This window comes from Fistularia commersonii, chromosome 30, assembly GCF_037954325.1.
Source record: "Fistularia commersonii isolate RoL2024-O1a breed Wild chromosome 30, RoL_Fcom_v1.0, whole genome shotgun sequence".
Lineage (NCBI taxonomy): Eukaryota > Metazoa > Chordata > Actinopteri > Syngnathiformes > Fistulariidae > Fistularia > Fistularia commersonii.
The window spans coordinates 485,001-486,143 of record NC_141313.1 but is presented as its reverse complement, the minus strand read 5'-3'; the positions used below and the strand labels follow the sequence as shown (position 1 = coordinate 486,143).

Here is a 1,143-nt window from a genome sequence, read left to right as displayed (position 1 = left end):
ACTCATACTCTACATTTAGGGTGAGTACTTAATGTTGGTTCTCAGTATTGCTATCGGTATTAGCATTTCATGTCTAGCATCCCTTGTTAGCATTTAGTATTTAACCTCCTAAGACTTAGTGGCCACATATGTTGAGAGCACTTTCTAGCTCTTGTGTCCTCAAACGTGTGCACTCCAATAAACCCAAATAGCAAAAGAAATAAAAAATGCATGTAGAAAAAAAGCTTGGGCCTTCGGAGGTTAAAGACAGTATTATTGTTGGTACTCCCTGTTTGTCTTTACTATTAGTATTGGTATTGAGAGCAAATAGTTAGTGTTCGTATTTACTATTAGTATCTGGAGTTAGTATTTCATGTTGGGATTTATCATTTATATCGGGATTTAGTGTGTTTAGAATTATATTCTTATTTGTATTCAAGAATTGTATGAAATATTTACAGTCAGTATTCAGTTTTAATATTGAGGATTCTTTCATGTTGACTATTAATATAGTATAGTATCTTTATGAGGTTGTATTTGGTGTAATCGTTTCATTTTCTACCGATATTAGTGTTTTGTGTCAGTATACACTATTTGTATTTTCTCCAAGTATTAGTATTTTGTGTTATTAGTTCCAGTTAGTATTTAGAGTTAGTATTTACTGCCAGTATTAGTATTTCGCGTTGTCGCAAGGAAAAGGAGTAGAAAGAAGATTAGTGTTGTGTATATGCTTTTGCTCTTTAGTCTCAGTATTAACGTGACTCGTGACTTCCGCCGAGCTACTAGGAGGGGGCGTGGCCTCCGCGCAGGCCACGCCCCCTCCCCGGTTACCGCTCGGCGGCACCGCGCACACCTGTCACCTGCCTGCACGCCGACAGCGGAGAACCGAGAACTGACAGCCGAAGCCCGGCGGCCGAGAACCGAGCCCGGCCTCCCTGCGCCTCCACCGGGATTCCACCGGGTCTCCGTCATGGCGAAGAAGAGCCCCGGCGGGGCCGCGCTGCGGGGCCTCCTGGCCCGCGGAGACGGCGAGGCGGCGGCGGCGGCGGCCGGCGGAGACGCGGACGGACAGCCGGCGGCGGAGAAGAAGAGGTTCAAGCTGCCCAAACTCAAGATCAAGACCAAGACGAAGAGCGGCGCCTCCGACGCGGTCAGGTGAGCTGT

At 46.5% G+C, this 1,143-nt stretch overlaps 1 protein-coding gene across 3 annotated transcripts in view; it reads left to right on the top strand.

Moving 5' to 3' along the window:
• The first annotated feature begins 888 nt into the window (after positions 1–888).
• The window catches only part of crybg2 (crystallin beta-gamma domain containing 2), a 24,714-nt gene continuing 24,459 nt past the window's right edge, over positions 889–1,143 (top strand). Inside the window, exon 1 of one of the 3 annotated variants that reach the window (XM_086177868.1) lies at positions 889–1,134. In XM_086177868.1, the coding sequence (XP_086033994.1) occupies positions 950–1,134 (185 nt within the window). In that variant the 5' untranslated portion in view covers positions 889–949. The remainder of the gene's footprint in view (positions 1,135–1,143) is intronic. The other 2 variants (XM_086177867.1, XM_086177869.1) reach the window with 2 other exon arrangements.